The sequence below is a fragment of the Pieris napi genome, chromosome 3 (genome assembly GCF_905475465.1).
Source record: "Pieris napi chromosome 3, ilPieNapi1.2, whole genome shotgun sequence".
Classification (NCBI taxonomy): domain Eukaryota; kingdom Metazoa; phylum Arthropoda; class Insecta; order Lepidoptera; family Pieridae; genus Pieris; species Pieris napi.
This window is the reverse complement of record NC_062236.1, coordinates 8155189-8179178: the sequence shown is the minus strand read 5'-3', so window position 1 is coordinate 8179178 and position 23990 is coordinate 8155189. Positions and strand designations below refer to the sequence as shown.

At 33.7% G+C, this 23990-nt stretch overlaps 2 protein-coding genes across 5 annotated transcripts in view; one reads left to right on the top strand and one right to left on the bottom strand.

The window, feature by feature from the left end:
- LOC125063786 (protein Skeletor, isoforms B/C) overlaps window positions 1-16746 on the bottom strand; it is a 45046-nt gene extending 28300 nt beyond the window's left edge. For 2 of the 4 annotated variants that reach the window (XM_047670427.1, XM_047670426.1), the window contains exons 1-2: window positions 16607-16743; window positions 3467-3604 (exon numbers count right to left, since the gene is read on the bottom strand). In XM_047670427.1, coding sequence (XP_047526383.1) covers window positions 3467-3604; window positions 16607-16646 — 178 coding nt within the window. In that variant the 5' untranslated portion in view covers window positions 16647-16743. Of the gene's footprint in view, window positions 1-3466; window positions 3605-16606 lie in introns of all 4 variants that reach the window. The other 2 variants (XM_047670428.1, XM_047670425.1) reach the window with 2 other exon arrangements.
- Window positions 16747-18705: 1959 nt separating this feature from the next.
- LOC125063594 (protein Skeletor, isoforms B/C) lies at window positions 18706-22529 on the top strand. The gene is made up of 5 exons (XM_047670102.1): window positions 18706-18897; window positions 18987-19060; window positions 19498-19646; window positions 19956-20583; window positions 21110-22529. The coding sequence occupies exons 1-5, from the start codon at window positions 18855-18857 to the stop codon at window positions 22268-22270; spliced, it is 2055 nt and encodes a 684-aa protein (XP_047526058.1). The 5' UTR covers window positions 18706-18854; the 3' UTR covers window positions 22271-22529.
- The last annotated feature ends 1461 nt before the right edge of the window (window positions 22530-23990 follow it).

Sequence of the window (23990 nt, the reverse complement as noted above, 5' to 3'; positions counted from 1 at the left end):
TAAACATCATTTTAAAATTGCTATTTTTAAAACAACTAGCTTAAGGATTTAACTTAATGGATTAAGGATTTTTGCAATTAGCTAATTGAATAGTCTTTTTTTTATTAATCTTGCTGTTCCAAAGTAAATAATTGTTATAATAATAATAATATATGATATCGTAATGAATCGTTACGATATTATATGCTAAGCTTTTGCGCTTACATATAATATCATTACTACTACGCACTAAACGTTCATGCAAATATATTTTTTTACAAAAACATGAGTTTATTTTCTTGTATCACAAAGCCCGTTAAAAGCGCGCGAAAGGCATTCTTTGAAAACGAAATTAAATTCCACTCGAGAGCTGTGAATTCAATCAGTTCATACAATGTCTTATGTATGTAAAGACCTAGTTGTTAGTGTTCACGAACACGTCTGTTTAATTAAAGGTAATCTTCAATAAGACTGAAGCTTGCAAATTATGTGTTTTCAAAGATAATGATAGATAATTATTTTACGTGAGTAAATCGAGCTTTACGAGCTTTTATTTAACTGTTCAATAAGATTATGCTTTGTTTTCAGTTCATTTTAGTATGGGCTTTAGAAATACAAAATTGTTTTGTCTATACATACTACGTTGTATTTTAACCAATTTTCGCTGCTACGAATCCTATATTTTTTATAACTTACTCTTCGTCTAGGTTATGACCAAATGTCAATTCACCTATTGTAAAACTTTATTATAAGACTTTTATTTAATTTAGTTAAATGATAAATAGATTAATTTCGTTGTAGTAACATTAAATGTAAGTACGAGTATATAGGAAACAACTAGCTCAATAAAGCGAGTACAAAGTGAGCCCGTATCGAGGGCCTTTGGCAGCACAGCTCTTGGGAAATCTACCAAACGGGAGCGCTACAATATCATGCAGTGAAATATAACGGAGCACACTTAAAATAAAAATTGAACCAGTACGAGTATATCTTAATAGGAATACAGCAAATAAAAGCAGCTTTGCAGTTGTATCTATGACTGCTGTGCACCGATGACCTTTCACTATATGCGCTATTGACATTAAAACAGATCCTATACCTGAGTCCAGGACCTTAAGAAATTAATAAAGTATAAACTGAAGAGCAAATAAATTCTAGAAACATAAGTTAATTATATAAATTCTTTATTAATTTTTACTTCAAGCATTTAATATTCTTACCCCAAAGGTACGCGGCTTACGTAATTTATTTGACGAGATTTCATTAGACCGAGAGATTTGAGTCCGCTCTCTAGTAACGTCACATAAAAAAACTAGCAATGTGCCCCGGCTTCATACTACAAATGCGATCTTGAAAAGCAATAGTGGATTGACTTCCAACAATTATTGTTATATTACAATAATAAACAGAAAAGCTTGAAAAATCTAATATATAAAATTCTCGTGTCGCGGTGTTTGTAGTTAAACTCCTCCGAAACGGCTCGACCGATTCTGATGAAATTTTGTGTGCATATTGGGTATGTCTAAGAATCGTTCAACATCTATTTTTATCACCCTAAATGTTAAGGGTAGTCCAGTCCACCCCTAATTTTTTTTTTTAATTTTAGATAAAAAAAATATTCTTTATTTTTTTATGATACAACATTAAAAAATACATACGGGTTGTATGTATTTTTTAAATTCTTCTTCTTCTAATTTTCACCCCTCTAAGATCCCTATTTTTTAGTATGAATGATAAACATGGCAAAACGACGTTTGCCGGATCAGCTAGTATACCTATATATTTCTCGTGAATCACTCTATCTATTAGTATAGGTGAAAATTGGTGTAGTACTCTTTGAATTAAGCGCGAACGTCTAGTCATTGAAGCCACTGTTGAGGACGTTTTATATTTGTAGGAAAAGAATAAATCTTAACAACTTTTCAACTGTACCTATGACTTGTATCTTTACTTCAGTATCCATTCGTTTATTTGTTTAACAAGTAGACAACAAATTGCGAATTATTTGTTACCCTATAATGAGGTAATCATTATCTTACATTATCATTATCATTACTGCTGAAACTTAAACCCTGTGTTTGTAAAACTCATTAAGACATTAATTAGCTCGTTATTCACACAGTCTACTATCACTACCCTATACTTAGTACAGAGAGATGCCACAATAAGGAATAACGCATAGGTTTTGTGAGTATTAATCTGAAAGGTTTCACATACGTTTTGGAAATGTATTGTAATTATTGGTTACGGAGATTTAGAGGGTCCACCGTAACTTTTATGCTAATAGAGGACACTGTACTTCTCATGAGATGCAAGTCCCAGAAGAACTGTTATAGTTTCGAGTTGGAACTTGGAAGGCATATAAAGGTTTATTATCTTTGCCAGCCATTGAACTTCAAACCTAGGATTTCTTTTGTTTATGGTTTTTCCTTAAATTCATTATGTTCAAAACTAGTATAAGATATCTTATACATATCGAATTAATTTATAACGTTAGCAATATTATTCAAATCTGTTAAAAACCATTAAATTTAAAAATATATATTTTTAAATAATATGCATCCATAACTCATATCTTTATCAAGGTAATTCTCGTTTATGCAATCGGATAAACTGGTTCTAAAGTGTAAATGCAATTTAACCCGAACACGGAAAATTATACAGTCGTACAAATTCAAACTGTAACATGAATTATATAAAGCTGTTTTTATAAGTAAGTAATATATCTCAGCAAATACATGGAATTCAACTTAATTTTTGTCTAAGTTTTAAATAGTTCCGTGTGTTTAATAGCCTGAAAGGCATATTAAAAACTATATGCATGTACCCACTTATTTTTAATTTGACTTCAACGAATAAGGCATATAAAACATGACAGGGACTAATTGTAATAACTGCCAATTCAATGTCTACAAAGAAATATGAAAAATAATCTTATCTACTGAAATATATAAGTTACTAGTAGACTCGGCCAAGCGTTGCTGTGGCTAAGGTTTTTGTTACAGATGTTAAATAGTATCTTATGTGAAACGTTGGTACTTTCAACACAGCGCGGCGCCATCTGTTAGAATTGTGATTTGTGACTGTCAAATAATAACAGACAAATAATTAGCAATAAATTAAAATTGCGACTATAATTTGAGATTTAAACTATCCTATCTCTCAAGTTGGATCGAACTGCACATGGTGTGCAAATTTCATTGATATCGGTTCGGTAGTTTAGGAGTCCAGTTAAGATTTTATAAAAGAAAACAATTTGATAGGCACGAAAATGTAAATCCATGAATTAATAGTACCTACACAAAAGATAACAATTACAACAACGATTTTAAAAGCTGCTTGAAAGCAGTAGGCGAGCACGAAAATATATCAAATTTGAAAAATTGAATGTTATAGGAATTACACATATGTGTGGGGTCACGAAACCCGATGTAAGTATTGTGTTCAATATTGAAGTAGCGTGAATATATAGGTAGTGCGTACTGACCTGGTCCAACACCGTCATAGTTGAAGTCCTTGAGGTAAAGTGTACGTGAGTCTACAGCGTATAGTCTCCCGCGCACACCGTGTTGAAGCTCAGATAGAGCACCGACTTCTGATCCATAATGGAGGCACTCGCCCAGTCCTGAAAACAAAAAAGAATGCTGTAAAGATTGACTGCAAGATATCACAATTTTTGTTGTGTTTTATGAGCACTAATAAAATATTGCAATACTTTCGTTTTTACACGCTTTATATTAGCTTCACCTGTATGTATGTATGTAACCGACTCCTTCGGACTCGATTTTGACCCACTTTTAACGGACAGATTTAATTCAAACTTTGCGCACCTGTCAAAGATCGATGACAATGCAATAATCCGAAAAAAATATGAAAAAAATCAATAATAGTTTAAAAAAACTAAAAAACACGCTTTTAAAGCACATCAAACTAAAAAGTGACGAAAAATATGGCACAGAGCGCCCCACGCTTTTTCACAATAATACCAGTATTTTTTGTTCATTACCATTTTCAGCCTAAATTAGGAATTATTTTTCACTTTTGATGTGCTTTAGAAGCGTGTTTTTTAGTTTTTTTAAACTATTATTTATTAAATTATTATTTGAGGAATCTTTTTCGTTACACAAAACAACGATTCTCTCTTTACTATACTTTGTGACCGAAGCCTACGCACCTCGTTGCTAAGCATAATTTTTTTCCATAATTTTAATTATCACACACACCTAAATAAAACTATAACATAAAAATCTTATTTAATAGAAATATAGAATATAATGAGAAATCTATGAATGAATTTGTTACAGTTTCAACTAGTATCGAATAAATTCATTTTGAAGTTTCATGTTAGAATTAGCGGCATAAAAGTTCAATATACTAAAAGTGTATGAACGTCAATAAACCAGTTGGTCAGGTTCTACTTCCCATAAAAGAATAACGTGTATCCATTAGCAGCAGAAAGGAATGTGCAAAGAACGGTAGGAGAGAAAGTATACAGGAACACTCTCACTTCCGTCAACAAACCCTTGCAATGTGCTTTAATCACTTTTATTTACACAAACACTTTCAATATTTAAATTACCGTGCGAACTGTTATTGAATATTTTAAATTTTTTAATTACTTTTTTTGTCACGTCGTTATTTTAATTTACAATAAGTACATTATTTTACTTTTTATTATTATGTATTATTATTACTTATTTCATGTATTCTTTATTAGTTTAGTTTGTTTTTTGTTCCTGATAAGTTTCTTTTTCTAAACAACTAAATATAATACATGTATTTTTGCACTTCTTGCCTTTCTATGTAATTTAATACTTTTTTTTTCTCACAGTGGTTGCCTGGAAGAGATCGCTCGAAAGCGATAAGGCCGCCAGTTGCTCTCCTTTTTATTTAATTATGTCAATTGTACTATATTAATGTATATGCAACGAAGTGTTAATAAATAAATAGATTATTAAATGGGTTAATATGTCGTTGCAGTTGCAGCAGTTGCCCTAGTGGCTTCAGTGTGCGACTCTCATCCCTGAGGTCGTAGGTTCAATCCCCGGCTGTGCAACAATGGACTTTCTGTCTATATGCGCATTTAACATTCGATCGAACGGTTAAGGAAAACATCGTGAGAAAACCGGGCTTGCCTTAGACCCAAAAAGTCGACGGCGTGTGTCAGGCGCAGGCTACTTGCCTATTAGATTGACAAATGCTTATGAGACCTAGCGCCACTGGTTTATGTCGTTGTGTTTGTTTAATATCTGTACGCATTTTACAATCCTTTTAGTAACTTTTTAGTCTTAATTTATTAAAAGAATTATTTTTTGTCTACGTCGCACATTGGATCTACGTTGATTGCATTGTGTACGCTTTTGATAAAGACATCAACGCGTTCACGTATAAATAAATCAATAATGTATAAAACTATACTAAATCTTTTTTTCTTAAACTATTATACATATCAACTTAAAATGAGTAGTATGGCGTAGTATGTAGTAGGCAACGTGATAGATTCGTCTACCAAAAAGCTATATTCAGTATTTCTAATCACGCAAAAAAGTTAACATCTTTGACCTGACAAGTAACACAACAATGTTGTCTACTTACGATAGCAAGAAAGTACTTTTAAGAAAGTGATCTGCCGTATATGGTCGTAGAAAAATGTAACGATGCTTCAATGGTATTTAGACCTAATGCATTAGTAATAAATGCGTTTGTTGTACACAGTATCGGTAAATCAAGGTGAACCTTTCAAACGGCTGACAATAAACCATTTCATACGACCACTAGAGAACCGGTAATTTTAAGCAAGATTTATCATATAAATAAAAACACACTTCAACGATTACTTTTGGAATTACTAGCTGTATTTTTTTGGTTAAATATTCAGAAAAACGTGTGTGTACATAATATGTACACGCGTTAGAAGTTATACTTCTTTAGCGTAACAAGATAAAAATCTTTTAAAAAAAATTATCTTTCTTCTATTCTACGTTTGTAGAAAAAACGACACTAACAATAGAAAAAATTTACTCTTATAATTTTTCCCTAAAGCGCCAAAAGAAGTAGGTATAGTTTTTTGTGACGGTGTTGTAAACGCACACATTGTAAAAATTTACTCTCATCATATTTCCCTAACGCGGCAAAAGTATAACTTCAAAAATTAACCATTTTACGTAGAATAAAGTAGCTTTAATGTATAGAATTTATCAGATTTAGAATAGTCCTACAATATACTCGAACCCTTCTATATTAACTACTAGCTGGCCTGGCGAACATCGTACCGCCTAACAGTCGATTCTTTTTTTTTTTTTTAAATACTTTTTCTGCTATTAGGGACACCGGTCTAGCTAGTAAGATAAAAAAAAGAAAGTTGATAAGACAACAAATACATTAAGTCAAAAAATAAAAATTTACCTTCCCGGAACCCCTCCACTAACGTTTGAACTTTATGATATGGTATTAAAGTTTAAATTGGCTTTTAAGTATTATTACGAATATTTTGTATGGGAATATAGAAAAGTGTTGTTTTTAGACTTGTTCACTCAATTTTTTTAATTTTTCTCTCCGTAAGACCATCCTCGTACTTCAAGGCATATTATTTAAAAAAGTCAGACAAATCGGTCAAGCCGTTTTCATGTTATGTCGTGACAACGGAAAACGGGTTTCATTTTTATATATATAGAAATACACCTTAGTTAGACACACATAGACAGTATACTTACTTAAATTTAATTTAAAACTTATAATTGTTATCTACTACATCGAACTTAGGATTTCTGAATATAAAATAAACAAGTGCGTGACCAATAAAGCCATGAAGGTGGGCAGGTACAGCTGACAGCGTGATTATATTCAACGGGGCCTGCCCGTGAACTGAATACACAACGCTGTGCCCTGGTTTGTTTTAATGTTAGTTGTTTATCGTGTTTCTGTTATAGTGAAACTTTATCGTGGTATTATAAACGCGAAAGCTCACAAGGATGTGTGATATCAAGGTCCATATTCTAGAACGTCTTCGTCGTACGTCGTATCTTATTTTATTTTGACATTGACAATGTACAATACGGGATAAGATATGATTTGAAATATTTCTTCTTTTAAAGGCTGTTCAAACGCAGTTTGAGAGAAATAGCCACAACACTGAATCTTATTACAACTCGTATCTCAAGCTATAATTCTTGAATAGTATTAAATATTTTCTATGCAAATAATAATTTGACAGCTTTTACAAGAAGTAATTGCCTTCTCTTTTCGTAAATGATCATTATATGAAAAATCTATTCTATGAAAAAGTCTAACTGTAAAAAAAAACTAAAGTACCTTCTCAAAAAACTAAAACGTTATTTTTTAAACCAAGCCTTAAAAACAACTCATACCTACCATAAGTAAATAAATAAATCGTTCACATACAAATTTACATTGTTATAATAAATAATGAAAATCATTTGTAATAACGGACGCACTATTATAATTTGCAATTTTAACAAAAGAATTACAATTTCTAATTAAAAAAATGTTATTTCCGGTCGACCCTAAAATGACCTCTGTATTATAACACGATTTCCTAATTTATCTTATTCAAGGATGCTGCGTCAAGATGCTACAGATATGAACATAATTAACTTAATCACGTCATTAACCTTCCATCTCTGTGTCGAATGGCTCTTAACTATTATTGCAATGATGTAAACGAAAGCTGCGCAATTCGACACAGTAAGGAACATGGCATTTAAAAATTTCTCTTGCAAATGAATGTTCAAAGCTAATTATATAGAATTTGAATACATCAAAGACAGTTATTTTGCGTATTCAACAGACGTCATCCTGTGCTTATGTCTTAAATCCAAAAAATACTAATTGTAAATCTAAACTATACTCAAATCCACTAAAAATTTAATCAAAATCAGACCAGCCGTTTAGGAAATAAAAACGCGTTGAAGATTTTTAAACATAAAGATTATCGTCCTGTGTTTAAACTTTTTTAGGGCTTAATTCATTCAACATTTAGAAGATAAATTAATAAGACGTTGAATAAATATAAATTATTATTGTACAAAAATAGTACACAATATTTAAAGTATACGAATAGGTCAAAGCTCACCTCGCAATTTCCTATTATACTGAGGAACCTTTGACTTTTGTACCAGCTCTTCATGGCTCATTGGCAGGCATTGAAATTACGTTCAGTTTGCGCCTTCTAAGGCTCAGGTTTATAGCGTAAAAGCCTTTCTCACAAATAATTTCAACTATCGCAGTAAAATAAATATTTGAACATTGTTTTATCGATTATGTTAAGAACAGTATGTGTCGCGTGATTGGAAACTAAATTTACATTACTGTCGCTCTCTTGAATTTATTAATCTTGCTATATATACTTAAAAAAATGGCATTGAAAGATAATAAGACTAACCCACTTATGAGGTTAATAAAATTAATAGACTCAAATTTGAAACATAATTTATGGTATAGTGCTTATAATCTGTAACTCGAGTAAGAATTGATAGTTACTACCACCAGAAATAAACCACCATACGTGCAGTATGTGTGGGCTTTCAAACCACAGATCTTTGGAGGTAAAAGATAAAACTAAAAAAACAGAACGATGGCACTAATGACTTTGATTTCTCAATAGTGTGTTTATTACAGTCACAGAAATGCGACACTAGGTGTCTTTCTCTTTCTTATAAACCAGCGGGATAACGGGCAATAAGCTCACCTGATGTTAAGTGATACCGCCACCCAAGACACTCACTCTGACAGAAGGCTCGCGAGTGCGTTGCCGACCTTCCTTTGACTTTTTCGTTTTCACTGATGTTTCAACATTTGTTTACTTTATCACTCCCCTATTCTTCTTTTGTATAACATAAGACAGGATAAAGAACAATAGAGAGAGCACAAAAATATGTACCGTATGCAAATCTTTCTAAACTTGTAACCAAAACAAGTTTTTTGTGTTTAATCGCAATGAAATTGATCTCCTGCCAGTTAATTTCATCAATGTTCTGTCTGATTTGATCTCAGTGACTTTCACTTTTACTTGCTGATTGATCGATACGGCTTCTTCGTGAGAATATTTCGTAGTGACGTTATGTTGCCTGACAAATTACTGCACGAAATTCAACTTCAAATTGGGATTTAAGTAGGAAAAATTGATTATAGACTCCCAAACTTATATATAAAATCGTTATTGTAAACTTTTATTTTAAATATTTCAGTTTATAAAATGTTTTACAAGTTTTTACTGCAACCGCATGACTACGGTTTAATACGGTAAAAGTAAACAAATGTGTGATACTCGCGTTTAAAACATATAATTGAATAAAATTTCCATAGACGTAATGCATTTTAAAATATATGTATTTATAAATAAAAAACTCAACATTTCCTAGATGCTTCGTGAACTATTCCAAAGACAATTTAAAAATGTTATGGAAACTAGATACCATTTATTTTAGTACTAATAGTTATGAGGTGCATTAAACGCACTGAGTCCACGTGACATTCATCAGATGCCAGCGCATCGCTTTCCTTTTGCTCTCACTTTCTATGCGTTTTTGTCGATCCTTTCTTACCCCTCTCCTCATCTCATACCCCTATAACTTCTTCAACTAACTTTAGATGTCCTTTTATGACTTGTGAAATGATGTGCAATTTAGTCAATGCCATTATTTGTGCATTTTATATCTAAACGCTCACTTAACGTTGTTATGTTGCCATAGACTAAACAATTATTATTGAAATGTGTTGTTACGTCATATATGAAATGCTACATTGACGATTGAGTAATGAATGTTGGCTACTCTTTGTTTCTTAACAGGGTTAAAGGTTCTAAATGTGTCGTAATAATAAAACTTTTCAAACGAATAAAAACATTAATTTTTAGATTATTTATATACTCGACTAGTTTTCAGCAACCGTGGTTAGAGAGACGTATTTTAACTAAAACCAACATTAAACCTGAATTATACACTTATACTTATTATGTTATGTATAACTAAATTAATCAAATGAATGTCTTGTTTATAAAAGCCATAAATGGATTTAATACATATATGTAAAATAAAAATCTGTTTATTTTTAAATATGACAAATGTTTTCATTAATAATATGTTTTCGACATACGGAAGTATTAATCAGCGCTAAGTCTCGTCTTTGAATCGTACCCTGATTATAATTAGCCTTGTTATTAATTATATATACCTAACGATCCAGGTGTGGAAGGTATATATGCGTATTTGTTACATCGTTATTATTTAATGAGCAATATATCAAATTTCACTTTGAACACCTGCTTAAAGATATCAAATATAGAATTATATCATCGCCCTATATACAATAAAATAAATTTACACATTTCTAAAAACAAAATTTAATTTACATTAAAGCTTGGTTTAAAGGTTGCGTAGCGATTATTCTTATAACCGCTATAATATATATCTTTAATTAATATTTACGTCGTTTTATTTAACTTACCTTAAATAATAACATTTTATAATAGTTATGGTCTATGGTTTCAATATTGAACTAATAAATAGTCAGAGGGAGGCGTATAATCGAGTGAAGTCAGACGAACTTTGTTCGTGGATAACTTCACCCTACACTCTTACAATGCCGTACAACCCTCACTATTTGCGATTGTGGTTCGCCCAGACAATACGACATACATTAAAATGAGAATATAAAGTTTTAGTTTATACTTGGGTTTGTATGAATGAGAAATTGGAAAAGTTGTGGTTTCTACATAATACCGTAAGTTTGCATAAGTTTGCATCTGCTCTGATTTGTCGTTGGCAGTTTAATGTGTTCAAATTAAGCATTAGGTAAGATGTTGTATTTACGTAAATAAAGTTTTAAGAGCTGCATTATTGCATAAATATGTAATCATTTTTTGAAGAAGAGGAATCATAATGGAAATTTAATTGTTACATTCGTCTAAAAGCCTTAAAAACACATTGAGGAGAGCCATGCAATAACACATATGGCAAGACGCGTATTGCATCAATAACAATGATTGCATACATCGACTCCCACGCTGATTGCCCAATACTGTACAATACCGGAGGCATTCTGTCGGATTTCTGAAATATAGCAATGGGCTATGTTAGACTATTTAGGGCAGTGTAGGGCGGCGAAATGTAAGGGCTGTAACGATGTAATGAGTTGTAAGACAAGAGTAGACAATATATATCGCTTCATAGCTACATTTATTGGACTTTCTCGTATTCTGGTAACATTTTTCTTTACATGGGTTAGAAGTGAACGCTTTAATGGGATAAAATAGTACTATGTAATTCTTATAACAATTTTAAACCACATTTGATTTTTTTAAATCAAAGTAAATGATGACATTCTGATAAACAATAAACTACAATCTCCCTCCTTATCAGAATGCCAAATCGTAAAATGACTGCTTCACGACTGATTTGAGCGCGACCGCCGCTGCGAAAACCGCTGTGCGAGTTCGAAAAGTGAGTTACAGAATCGCAAGGCTGACGTTAGCTGAGGTCAATCTAAAATAAATGGTTTCTGCAACATTATTATTGCTTACCATAGATATTGTGTAAGAAGAATACAGCATATCGGTTAAGACATACAATGTGTATAATTAAAAAACCATTAGGTGTAATGTCTTCTATATTCGGCAAAATCTTTGTATTGTCGATCATTTAAAACACATTAAACGACTACCCAGCAAAAGCGAGCGTCTAAGCTATTCGTTTGTTTGTCGTTTGTGAAACCATGGCCGTAAACAATATCTTAGAAACATATAAGCCTTAAATTTGTTACAAAATGTTCTGCGGCTTTTAATTATATGAGGATTATAGTATCTTTGTAAGACCGCATATCTATGCATACATACATACTCTGATGTATGTATATGATGATTTTGATACAATGTATCAGATAAGGTACAAGATCAGTTTTCTTTTATCAGTATCCTCGAACTGAAAATAATATATCAATATTTTCTTATATATAAAATTCTCGAGTCACAATGTTAGTTACCATACTCCTCCGAAACGGCTTGACCGATTTTTATCAAATTTTGTATGCATATTTAGTAGGTCTGAGAATCGGCTACTATCTATTTTTCATACCCCTAAGTGATAAGGGTTATCCACCCCTAACATTTTATTTTTATTTTTTAGACAATTTTTTTTTGTTTTAATTTTTTTATAATACAGCATACAAAAATACATACAATCCCTAATTTTCACCCCTCTACGTTCAACCCCTATTTTTATTATATAGTTAGTACACTCTTTTATTGAACTAAAAAATGTTTCCTAGAAATAATATACATGGCAAAACAACGATTGCCGGGTCAGCTAGTAATAAATAATATTGTCTGATTGACATAACCTCTACACAATATTTAAAGAAAAAACTTTTTGACCGGATTGAAGTTATGTATTATTATTTATGTTAAATAGTTGTAAATTTATAATAATACATAACTTCAATCCGGTCAAAAAGTTTTTTCTTTAAATAGTAATAAATAAATTTGAATTACATAATACAATACAATACAATACAATATATACATTACCGAGAAAGGTTCGCTTTATGAAGAATTTTTCCAAAAATAGAAGTGGAATTTTTACGAGAGAGAACGAGACAATTAGTATAATCATTATCGAAAAGCCGAATAATTTCCGCAACAAAAAAGCATTATTTCTGTGGAAATTTTTCCACGGCTACTCGAAATTATATCATGTTTATAGATATGTGTTAGTGTAATATTATAAGTGTTATATCGGCGCGTGCACCGTTCGGAGTACCGTTGTGCTTGCCGAGTGAGTGCGAGGAATGTATGCGGATCACTGCTCGTCGCTAAACACTGTTCTCTATCTTTATTAACGAATTATAATTGAAAAATATTAAATGTCAGTTGTGCGTAAGCCTGGTTTGAATGTAAAAAAAAGACCAGATATCAAACATTATATGGAAAGAATAGCCAACATTAGTTATTGAGTTTTGCGCCTTATTTCCTTATTCTTCCGAACCTAGTTATAAGTCAAGTAAGTATTTTGAAATCGCTTTTTAGTTGAATTATTATGAACATGATTTGAAAATATCTTTGACATTTATTGAAAAAAGATGGCATTCATAACATGAACAATATTTACTAGATGTACAAGAAACTTACGCAGAATAAATGTTCTATATTTTTGTTTAATAGACATGGCAAAGAGAAAATATAAGTGAAACACCTGGGGAAATGCCCCATTCCTCGCTGGGGAATACGGGACTTCACTTTCACGTCAACAAAGTCTTTTGAAAGCCCGATAATTTATCCGATTTCACGTCCTGAATTAGGATGGTGAATAAAATAGAACAGGTAGACTTTGTAACACGCCCTTCCAGTTAAGAGGTAGGCAGCGTAAATTTCCTGAATCCACACAATGACAGATCGTTGCGTCACAAAGGAACAAGCGAAAAGGATCGTTATCAGTCGTTAAAGCTAAAAAGTGGCGTGCGGTGAAGATGTAATCAGAACACAAGCGTTTACATAATCTCACCCTCGGGCCGTCTAGTGCGAGTTTACGTCAAAGAATAATCCATATTTTGAGGAGTTTTTAACCGTATAATCCTGCTTAAGAAGGCAAAGTATCTGACGTAATAAGATATATTTTAGTTAGGTAACTGTCAAGATACCTTGCATTTGCCGTTAATAGCCTGCCGACTTTTACGAAAACGACCCAGTAACGTTTTAATATCTCTAAGCTCGCACTTGGCACACACGTAACCTGTAGGTATGAATTGTCGGATACTGAGTAGGTACTCACGGCAATTCTTATTGTGTACGGTACTTTGCAATAACTGTGAAAAAAATCATCGCTGAATTGCCTCAAATAACCAATATTATTATTACGTCATTTACAATTACCACTACAAACATTAATTGCACATTACTAGCAAACCGGATTATTGGAGCTTATTTTAAGCACTTAAATAAGCTCCGATAATCCACTCAATGAATTCCTATTAAATAATATTATGTGGGGGCTACTGGTTGGATCACGTTAATGTGCCCCCTACCTTGCTGGCGCAGCGGTGGTGGGTGAACTGGTTGGAGACAAGAGACGAAAAAAGAGCAGAACCAGTAATGCTGGCGCCGGCGCCCGTTTACGGTATCTTGCATGGGAAGAAGCGATTTAACCCGTGATAAAGTAATTTCAGAGATATAACAACATAAACTATACTACCAACTACTAACTTACTACTAACTACTAACTTACTACTAACTAATAAAAATCTATGAATGCTGTATTAGAGCTATTTTTTGCTTCCCTACGAATTTTCGTAACTGTAATAAATGTATTTCAAAAGTTTTCGTCGTTAGTGTATGATTTTTCTTCGGTATAAGTAGTTACACTATGGCTCTCAGTCTCAATAAGTTTAAAATAATGGCTGGCTGCCTATAAAAAAAAATAAGAATTATGTCCTGCCATAAACAATAAACTACAAGCTCCCACCTTTTCAGAATGCCAAATCATAAAATGACTGCTTCACGACTGATTTGAGAGCGACCGCCGATGCGAAAACCGCTGTGTGAGTTCGTGAAGTGAGTTACAGAATCGCAGGGCTGGTAAATAAGTTGTGAAAAGATGTTGCTTTCCTCAACCAACATCTTGTCAGCTTACGTGCCTTGACCTTTTATAATTTAGTGTATACGATACGCTCGCAGGTCATCGTTTATACCATACATTCAACCATATTTGATTACCATAACTCGACATTTAGCCTAATTCCGAAATTATTATCACAATAGGTGTCTAAAATTTTATGCGAACTACATTATATGTGAATGTCAACAGTGGTTTTAATGTTTTAAACGCAATAAATCTTTTTCTTTACATAAAGATATTCTAACAGAAAAAATAATCAGAACTGAGAATAAATAAATAATAATAATAAATATTTGAGATACTTTTTTTTAAATATAAACATTTTCATTACTAAATTAGCTAAACTTAACTAACTAACTAACTAACTTCCCTAGTGTGAGTTACAAGAAGTATGTAACGCAATCGTCTGTTTAAGAGGTTTTGTAACAAAATCTTAGTTTTACACTAATATTAAAGAAGGACTTCAAAACACTTGATTATCTACATACTTGAGTGTAAAAAACCATTATAGTAGAAAGAACCGTGTCCTAGAGCCGTCCAAAAGTATTTTCTTGACGTAACAAAAAGCCTATTGTTTTGCAAAATTATTTAATTGTGATGAAATAAAGTTTTCTCCACATTTAAAGAGCGTTTGATTACAATAACACATAATATAACGGGACAATTCAGCTTCACTTTCTCACGAGAACTTCTCAAGGTGACGAGAGATCTTGTCATTGTTAGTTCAATATTATTTACATTTGTTATTGCTGAAAACAAAAGATATTATTTATATATAAATGTTGTAATAACATAACTAGTAAGCCATATGTATGAGCCATCTTTAAAAGATATTTTTATTTCTTTCACTAATATAAATAATTTAACATGGGAAAATAATATTAAAAATATTTCGATAAAAAATAGCATGCGAAATAAATTATTTTTTATTAATTAATTAAGATAACATACTTATTTTGTAAAATGACGTCTTTAGCGGTATAACATAACGGAGTGTTTGCCAATTAATTAGGCTAAAAAAGTAGGACATATATCTCGTGTTCTATGTATATCTAACATGTATTAAGTATACGAAAAATTAATTCAGAACATACAACGCATTGAGATCGGCACAAATTGTTTAGAATGTATCGTCGTGACAGTTAGTTTGCGAGATTAGGTTACGATATAATATATAATTTGGAGGGCAACAGGTCAACTTTCGTCGTAACTGTACAGGCATTGGATGTGAGAGGATTGCGTTTAAAATCCAGGTTAATCATGTGTAAACTAAGGCGTAAAATATGCGTTCCTGAATTCCCTTTGAGCAGTTGTGAAAACAATTATTTATAATAGAAAAATATTTAAAACTTCATCTGTATAGCATGCATACTTATACAACGTGTGTTAAACGCGGGAAGTAAATTATAAAAAATATAACAATTGAAAAAAAAAATGTTTATCTTAATCTTGAAATAAATTATTGTTAAAGTTATATATACGGAGAGAAGAGGTGCCTATTGATAGATCAATTTTTTTTTACCAAAAACAATTAAAATATGTTAGAGTCAAAGGAAAGGAAAAAATGTGTCACTACCATTTTCGTTACAACTTTACTGGCACAAGAAAGTTGCCGCGTTGCATGATTCTCGCTTATGAACTCATTGATTTGCAGCTGAACAACATGTCTACGGTATATTTACAGTTAAAACAGCGGAAAATATTATCTTAATCGCTCAATACTTCGCTAAATCCGGAAATTCATCTTAAATTAATTAAATACAGCGAAATTGTATGCGCATATAAGATATATTTTTATTATGGCTCAATCTATAACTAAAATTTTATTTTAAAAAAAATGTAGCTTTCGTCTCTATTTCTTTGCGTTTTGATGTTTAATTTTAAAAAGTAAGTATGCCGGATTCACTTCTTTTTTAGTGTAATTATATTTTTCTTTCTTATTCAAGAAGAAAACATACGGCTTATTTCTTCATTAACTGTATAGAAGAAGCAAAGAAACTCACCAAAGGCCAGTAGCAGCGTGAACGCCGCTAAACCCAGCATCTCGTCTCACTACGCGCACTATTTGTATTGAACGAATAAGCGCACCGAAGACGTGCGCGCGCGCTAAGTCACTGGCAACAGCTGCCGTGTTGAGTAAGACATCAGCCATCATCCGACCGTGGGACCGCTCTCTCGAAAGCTAGCTATGAGCCCTGACTGTGCTCGATTGTAGCTCATAGTAAAAACTGTTATATGTTGAAATTTAAGAACTCAATACACGATCTTCCTATATACATATAATAAACTAGTTTATTGTTTAAATAACAATAAAAATACGTCTGTAGACCAAAGAATTCTCTGAATTTAACTAGCATTCATTTTTGCGGATTATATTGTCTATATGAAACCGAAAATATAAATATCTAATTCCTAACATTCTAATATTGCAAATGTAAAAGAACGAATCGAACGAAACGAAGCTCTAAGCTTCAGTTTCTTATAATTCGTTGTTTAATTAGTAAATTTAATTAAAATATAGCCAAAAATGATACACCAGCAATCAGCATGTAGATTTGTGAAGTTAGATATGCATATAAAAAGAATACTCTTTGTTACCCATCTTCTATCCTATTCTTTAACTATAAAAAAGTAATAGTAACCAAAAAAGGAATAAGGGCGATGAGAAAAGAATAAATGAACATTAAAAAGGTTTATTTTTTTTTCGTTTGTGTCGATATACATATGTGTACATACACTAATCTCCGAAATACTAAACCGATTTTAATAATTAAGTAAATTTGTACATTGAATGTCAGCAACGAAATTGATAAATATTTTAAGACATAATTCATAAACATCTCAACCACGAATTAACATATTTTTCCCGTAAGAACGTTATTGAACGTTACCCTAGTTAGTAGGTAAAAAAAAACACGAATAATATTTATAGTTCAAAAGGAACACGCACTTTACACAATATGTAATAACGGAAGATGTCTCTGAAACAAATTTCAAGAAGATATTGTTTAGTATCTTCCGACAATATTAATATAATTTACAAAGTTCTCATTCCAAACTTCTTCGTGTTGTTTAAATTGTTAAATTAATCATTATTTTGAACAAAGTATAAATAAGAGAGTGACGTTTGATGTTTTGTCTATGGATGTTTAGGAAAATATTAATAAACCAGATTTGGCGCTAAATGTGACTCCTGAATATCTAAATCCAATAATTTTTATGACGCTAAGAAGACTTAGCGCTAACTCTCGTTTCTGAATTTTAGTCTTAAAGAATTACACCGTTACAACTGAATAAATGATTCTGATATCGTACTAAACGTTATTTATATACGACAACAATATATGTTTTTATTCTCATAATTGACAACCTACATTAATAAATTTAATGTTAATTATTCATTTGGATTATTAAATTGATTAATTAGTGACCTCATAACTTTCACAATTCAGAGAAGAAAGAATTTCTCTGTTACAACTGAATAAATTAATCTTCGCATCCAATAAATGACTCTGTTATCGTTCTATGGTTCCTGATATCTTACTAAACGTCATTTAAATACTACTACAATATATGTTTTAATTCTCATAATTGACAACCAACATTAATAAATGAGATCTTATTAATTGTAATTTAATAATGATTATTAAACTAATAAATTAGTGACCTCATAATTTTCACAATTCGTTCAAATTCGAAAACCACTTCACCACTTAACATAATTAAAAGATTAAATTATTCGTCAAAAATATATAATCTTAATATATTATAGGAATAAATATTTATATATGATTGTTGGTAATTAATTACTAAAAATAAATATGTTTGATAATTTGACTCTCCAATTATTACTAAAGGACTGGTAACTTATATAGAATCTACTATTACTCATTTTAGAACTACTATAAATAAAAACGAATGCGGCATTCACTAAACTGGCAACTGGAAAAATATAGCCTTCGCTTTGTTATCGACGTAAAAAGAAAAATAAAAGTGAAAGTGCAGATTTATGATTGGTTCTTCTAAAGATGATTTTGTTGCCAACCAATCAGAGCTAAACAATTCTTAGTTTTACCATGTCGTTCGAGTAATCGAAGGCCTAGTGCCTACCTGTTTATTTCTTACTGCGAGTGACAGATCAAGTTGTGCTTAGTGCGAGGAACCGGAAGTGACCTTTTTGTAAATAATACTTGAATTGAAAAACATGTTAAGTTCTGAAAAGTATTTTTAAATAAATAGTCAGAACATAGAATGTACAGCATATGGTTTATTTTCCTCACATTTATTGCAAAAGGTATGACGATACAACTTTTATTATTTCTTATACAACTTTCTCTTTTAGAACTCGGCATTGTGAATCATATTGTTACAATATAATTACAGATTGTTCTTCACAAGATGACGAAGGACCCTACAGAGGAAAGCATATAGGAAAATTGAATTCATATCATCATCAGGTACTTATTTTATCTGCATTAACTTTGACTTTTTATCACATCAAGGTTTTCTTAATTCTGATTAAAACTTTTCTTATAATCGGTAGAGACAAATTATTCTTATAAAATTAGCTTAGACAAAGTTATTCTCACAAGTACTTAGTTACAAACATTATCAGTATAATAAACATAGATATAATTCAATTTTAAAGATATTAAAAATCACTTTCGGATATGAAAGTTTTGTCTATACTTTATGAGAACAAACTTTATAGTGATTATACAAAATCTATTTTCTGTTTTTTTGTACAAATATAGTAACTTTACAACATTGTAATTTAGACAAATGTAATCCTAGATGTGTGTGCCACCACAACAACTGTGAGAAATATGTACTAAATTTTAATTCTAAGAAAATAAAATAGTAAGTCTGTACTCTCCTGGTTTATTTATTTAAGGTATCAGGAGATGTATATGCTGTGGATGATTGGACCCTGCTATTGGTGGACTTTAACTATGATGGTACAGGCGATGACACATTCTTTTGGGCCGGTGATTCTGGGCGACCAGGGCCTTTAGGTTTTATTGTCCCTGATCAACATGGCAAGTAAGTGCTGCATACTTTAGTGATATCAAACTACTACATAACTTTGGAATTATCTATATAATACATGCATATAATAGAATATATAAGCTGTAAAACTTTTTGAGTACTGCACATTTTGCAAAATCAGGATATGCTTCTACAGGCTGTATTGTTTAGTCCAATTATAAAATATTTTCTTAAAAACAATATTATGGCTTAACAATAACTATACTATGGAAGAAAACATGGTAATCATTCAGAGTCAATTTGTGTATGAATATTTATTTAGTTTTAGATTTATGTTATTTAACAGGAATATACATTTTTCAGGACAAACATATTGGAGCGGTACAATAATGAAGAGGTGAGATTACGTCTACCGGACGGCAAACGCGTGTCAAGATTGAGTTGGTTCGCGATATATGACCTTGCGTCCCAAAACGCTTTTGGTGATGTATATGTGCCAGAGGAATTTGAGTCGCCAGCGCCGCGTGCGCTCACACCGCTTACACAACTTGGAACCATAGAGGTGAACAGCGGTCCCGTCCGTTTCCTCGATGCTAGCACGGTGCTAATACCAGAACTGCGATTTGACCCGGGCGGTGAAGATGTGTACTGGTGGACCGGAGTGGGCCCTCAACCGTCAGCACGGGGTGTGCCACTGCCCGATGACTTGGGATATCTGGAGCCACTGCGAGCGCATGTGGGCGAAGACGTAATGTTGCGATTGCCAGGTGGGCGCTCGGCGGCGGACATCGACTGGCTGGCGCTATGGCATCGGGCGAATGGGACCGCACTGGCAACTGTACTAGTGCCCGATTCACTTAACGTGCCACCGGCCGCCGCCACCCTGCATCCTTTTGTAACCCAACTGCCACGATGTGAGCAGCTGCATCGTGATCTACAGGTCTCCTGGGAGATCTTTGGTAACCAGATTTCTATACAGCTGGCAGGAATGGTAAGTAAATAATAGTATTGGGTTCTTACAAAAGGGGTCATAACATAAGTTATAGTATAATGTTATAATTATTAAAGACAGTCGCATAGGCTTAGTCGAACGCGATGATTTTGATTAACGTGATTGTGAATATTGTACACTTTTTGTAGCATTAGCGTTTTCGTTTGTGACAGTTCGGGCAACCTTATCGGCCTAAATGAAATTGTCTAGGTAACCAATATCATCACTAAACAACTGTTTGTGAGCTCCATTGCTATTATAACAACTGTTATAACTTTTGTTTTAATATTATTTACGCATTGTGAAGTTCACCTTACTACAGACCGATAGCCATTACAAATGACAGGAACTCTCTTGTTAATAACACTTCACTTTGCAAAACAGTTTGCGACACGATCTAACAAAAATTTGATACATACTTTCGTGAAAACAAAATTTAAAATAATTGTCCTTGGCGTGTTTTAGATCTAACATCTACTTTTAACTTAATATAAACCTCTCTAACGTGTATTTTATTTATGCGCAGATAGGAGAGAAGGAGTACATGGCGTTCGGCATCTCGGGCTCGACGACCCGGTCACAGATGTTGGGAGCCGACGTGATCGTAAGCAGCTGGGACGGCGCTCTGCAGCGTGGCCTCGCGCGGGACTACAATGTGAGCGCCGTGGCACCTTGCGTGCAGGTGTTGGGCGCCTGGCGTGGTGTTTGTCTCGATGCGGTCCTCGGCGGGACGGACTCCGCGCAGGTTCTATTCGCGGAACGCACCGATGGTCTCACGGTCATCACCTACCGCCGTCAGCTGAAGGCCGACGACGCGCTGGATCAAGAGTGGCCGACGGACCGCGCCGTCTTCGTCGTGTGGGCCGTCGGGCCGCTGGATCACCTCGGCGAGCCCGCCTACCATCGCCTCAGGCCCGCGATCGACCATCAGCTCGTATTGCCCCACGATTCAAAGTCTCGATCGCAGTCGGAGTGCCAGCGCTTTTCGATCGCGCGACCGACACCCTCGCGTCCCTGGGATCGTGCCGAGTTATTCGATCCAGCTTTACGTGTGTTCGCGTTTAGCGTGGGGCCGGCGGGCGGAGAGCGCGGACTGGCCGCGCGAATTCCCGCGGCACCGCAACGCGCGCTGTACGTCAACGGCCAACTCGCCCCTGACCTGCAGCTCCGGCGCGGCCTGACTTACACGTTCCGTGTCCGGGGAGGCGACGAGCCGCACTCCGCGACGTTGTACCACCCGCTAGTGGTGACGAGCGAATCTCACGGTGGTCTAGAACGGCTGGGCGACGCGACCCAGAACAAAGTGCGCGTGTTGGCGGGGGCGCGTCGAACGCGACGCGGTCGTTTGAGCCCTCTGGCGGCGGGTGCTCTGTGCCTCGCGGAGAGAGATCCGGCGGCCGACTCGCGCCGCGACGCATCCTTTGAAACGTTCCGGGCTTTTAACCGTTCATTGCGCTGGCGATGCGGAGAAGGCCGGGCCGCGGAGCTGCAGGTGACACCGAACTCGACGTGGCCCGACATGGTGTACTACCACTCGTTCACACATTTCGACATGGGCGGTCGTATCTTCGTCGTGGACCGTCACCGCAGAAACATCGCACGTTCGCCCGCTCCTCCGCTTCTTGTCTCGCTAACACTGATGCTAGTCGCCCCGATACTTATAGCACTCGCTACACATATGGTGTAGTGGACTGGGCAAAATATTTTTTACAAATGACAATATCATCGACGAGTTAAAAGAAAATTTTGACGTTGAAAGTCCTATTATAATGAGGGCTTTGAATGCAGATCCCGACCAAAGCTGTGATACGTAACAATCACTGCCAAGTTTATTAAAATTACTTGTTTATTGTACTGCTTAAGGCTGTATTGAAAGAACTGAGATTATTTTTATAAAAAATTTAAACTTATACCACTTATTACCAGAAATAAATATTGAAAGTAAACCGTTATTTTTATTATATTACTAAATCAAACTATTATAACACTTATTGAACATCAACACCTTTGTTCAGATTTCATCATTTGAACATCAACAAACTGCTGACATGGATCCGGTGTGTGCTAAATATTAGCAGCTGAATAGCAATTTTAATTATATTTTATTTAAATATTGATCAGCTGCTGACACGGCATATGTGTTTCAAATTTTAATAGCTGAGGTTGCGCGATACACCAACAGCTCACTCGAAAATATCGTGTATGTGTGAATAGGTGTAATAAGTATTTAAAATGTTTTATAACAATAAATCAGATTTGAATATTGCTCTGTCTTGTTCATTTCTCGCTTCCTCTCAAAGTGGCGAAAACTACTTCAAGCCATTAATTACCGTGGTGAGCCTGCCCGGTAGCTTTCCGGGCAATCCCACCACCTCGAACCTTTGATCCTACCCGTAGGGCTCCGTCTGTTACCTTAGGTCTCTTGGTGCAGGCATCCCGTACTTATTTATATATCACTATTTATGTGTTAGGGTACGTCTAATACATACTTAGGGATCCGTAGGGTTGTTAGGTTCTTATGTCTCACCTTCTCATATATTTAGTCATCTAGTGCAGCTTGCTCATACATACATTACATATACTATTCAGATACTCCTGACATTGAATACATATAAATTTTAAACACACTTTTCACAGTCCACTAACTAGCAAGCTGTACATTGGTCCTTCGAGCCGGACATATTTTTTGTAACTGTACGCTCATATTGTGCACATCAAAAATAATTTAAATATTTTCAAGACAATATTTTTTTCTTCGTTACGTTTTAAAGATATAAATAATAATCAATTAAAGATTTTAAAAATTTCTAATAATTGCAAGATCTATTAACCTGCAACGTCAACTGCAAGCCTCCAGGAGTTGCAGGTGTCCATGGACAGAGGTTACCACTTAAATCTAATATGCTTATTTGTCGCATGTAAACCGAACTTAGTAGGTACGTAATAAACCTTTACATTCCTTGCTTTCATTAACTATATTATGTATAGTAAAATTAATATAATAAATAAAAACAATATCTAGTAGCAAGTAGCGTATTGGTATTGATAATAGCAAAACAGTACAAACTCTGAATAGTTTTCATGCTGTCCACCCGCTGTACCTATAAAAGGTTTCATTATGTGGATCCATAATATATAATATGACAATGCACATGACAAGCCGGTCAAAACAACATTTTTACTTTACTTTAATGATCTCTCGTTTATTTTAAACAGTTTTTCGAAAATGTGTGTTCAATTCCAACAATTTACTTGTTTATTTTACAGCAAATGTAACATTTTAATGGACTAAATTGAATAGAGTCTGTCTAATGAAAGAAGATAATTGAATTAAAAAAATTTTTACCGGATTGAAGTTATGTATTTACAATTATTTTTCATGATTTTAAATTAAACCGATGTTTCGC